Source organism: Echinops telfairi, unplaced genomic scaffold (genome assembly GCF_000313985.2).
Source record: "Echinops telfairi isolate 266 unplaced genomic scaffold, ASM31398v2 ScPeMD7_7470;HRSCAF=8508, whole genome shotgun sequence".
Taxonomy (NCBI): domain Eukaryota; kingdom Metazoa; phylum Chordata; class Mammalia; order Afrosoricida; family Tenrecidae; genus Echinops; species Echinops telfairi.
The window spans coordinates 404,531-405,542 of record NW_022111374.1 but is presented as its reverse complement, the minus strand read 5'-3'; the positions used below and the strand labels follow the sequence as shown (position 1 = coordinate 405,542).

At 55.4% G+C, this 1,012-nt stretch overlaps 1 protein-coding gene across 1 annotated transcript in view; it reads left to right on the top strand.

Annotated features, from left to right (window-relative positions):
• Positions 1 to 254: 254 nt before the first annotated feature.
• Positions 255 to 1,012, top strand: part of LOC101662541 (zinc finger protein 883) — a 12,327-nt gene continuing 11,569 nt past the window's right edge. The window contains 1 exon segment of the mRNA XM_045285423.1: positions 255 to 471. Coding sequence (XP_045141358.1) covers positions 469 to 471 — 3 coding nt within the window. The 5' untranslated portion in view covers positions 255 to 468.

Genomic DNA, 1,012 nt, shown 5'->3' with positions numbered 1-1,012 from the left:
AAGAGCAGAGGCTGAGCCTCCTGCTGCCCACTCCTCTGACTCCCTGGAGGAAATCAGGTTCAAGTTCGCCAACCTGCCCCATGCCTCGATGCATCTCCTGCTTGGCAGTACAGGGTTTCCTCTATTTCCGGTCTTGTGGTCAGAAGGAAGAGGCCACTGGAGCTGCCCGCAGAAAGCAGGGCTGTGCTCAGCGGGAGCCTGCTCTGCCTTTAGTCCAAGTGTCCTCTCCTCCCGTCCTTCTGTTTCAGGTGTCAAGTGTGCTGCAGAGAGAGCCAGCCCAGTCCAGGCAGCGAGGGAGCGAGAGCATAAATCACAAAGAAAGGATTTCAATTGCTCTGCCTAGAAGGTGGACCCAGCGTTCCTCACTTGCCTCCAGGCTACCCAGGACTTCCACTCCCATCCCTCCTCTGGAAGTGGCCCCTTGGGCTCTTGGCAGTATTCTCTACCTCCAGAATCAGCAGCACGGAAATGGTGAGTTCTCCATACAGCTGGGCTCTCCTAAGGATAAGCGAGCGGGGCTGTGTGTTGTGTTTGGGGATTGTGGGTCTTCGATGAAGAAGGTCTCAGAGATCAAGTGACCAAGCCCTAGGAGACCTTCCTGCCTCGGGGCCTTGCCTCTACACCTGTGTGGCTTTCAAAACGTTGACTCCCTAGGCCCCTCTTCCTCATGTGACTCTCAGAGCTGGCGCTGTGCTGCGTTGGCACCCCCTAGCCGGGGCCTCGGGGCTCTGTAAGGAATGACAGGTGGCTGACCAGAGCCGGAAGACAGAGCAGGCTTCTTCAAGGATGGATTCGAGCAGTGGTTCCCAACCTTCCTAATGCCGCAGCCCTTTGATACAGTTCCTCATGTACTGGTGACCCCCCCAACTATAAAATTATTTTCGTTGCTACTTAATCACTGTCATTTTGCTACTGTGATGGGTCTCAAGACCCGCTGGGTTAGCGAAATGGCAACACCGCCTTCGGGCGCATAGACCTAGATGGCGCTTGTGTTGAGAAAGAAGTGCTGCAC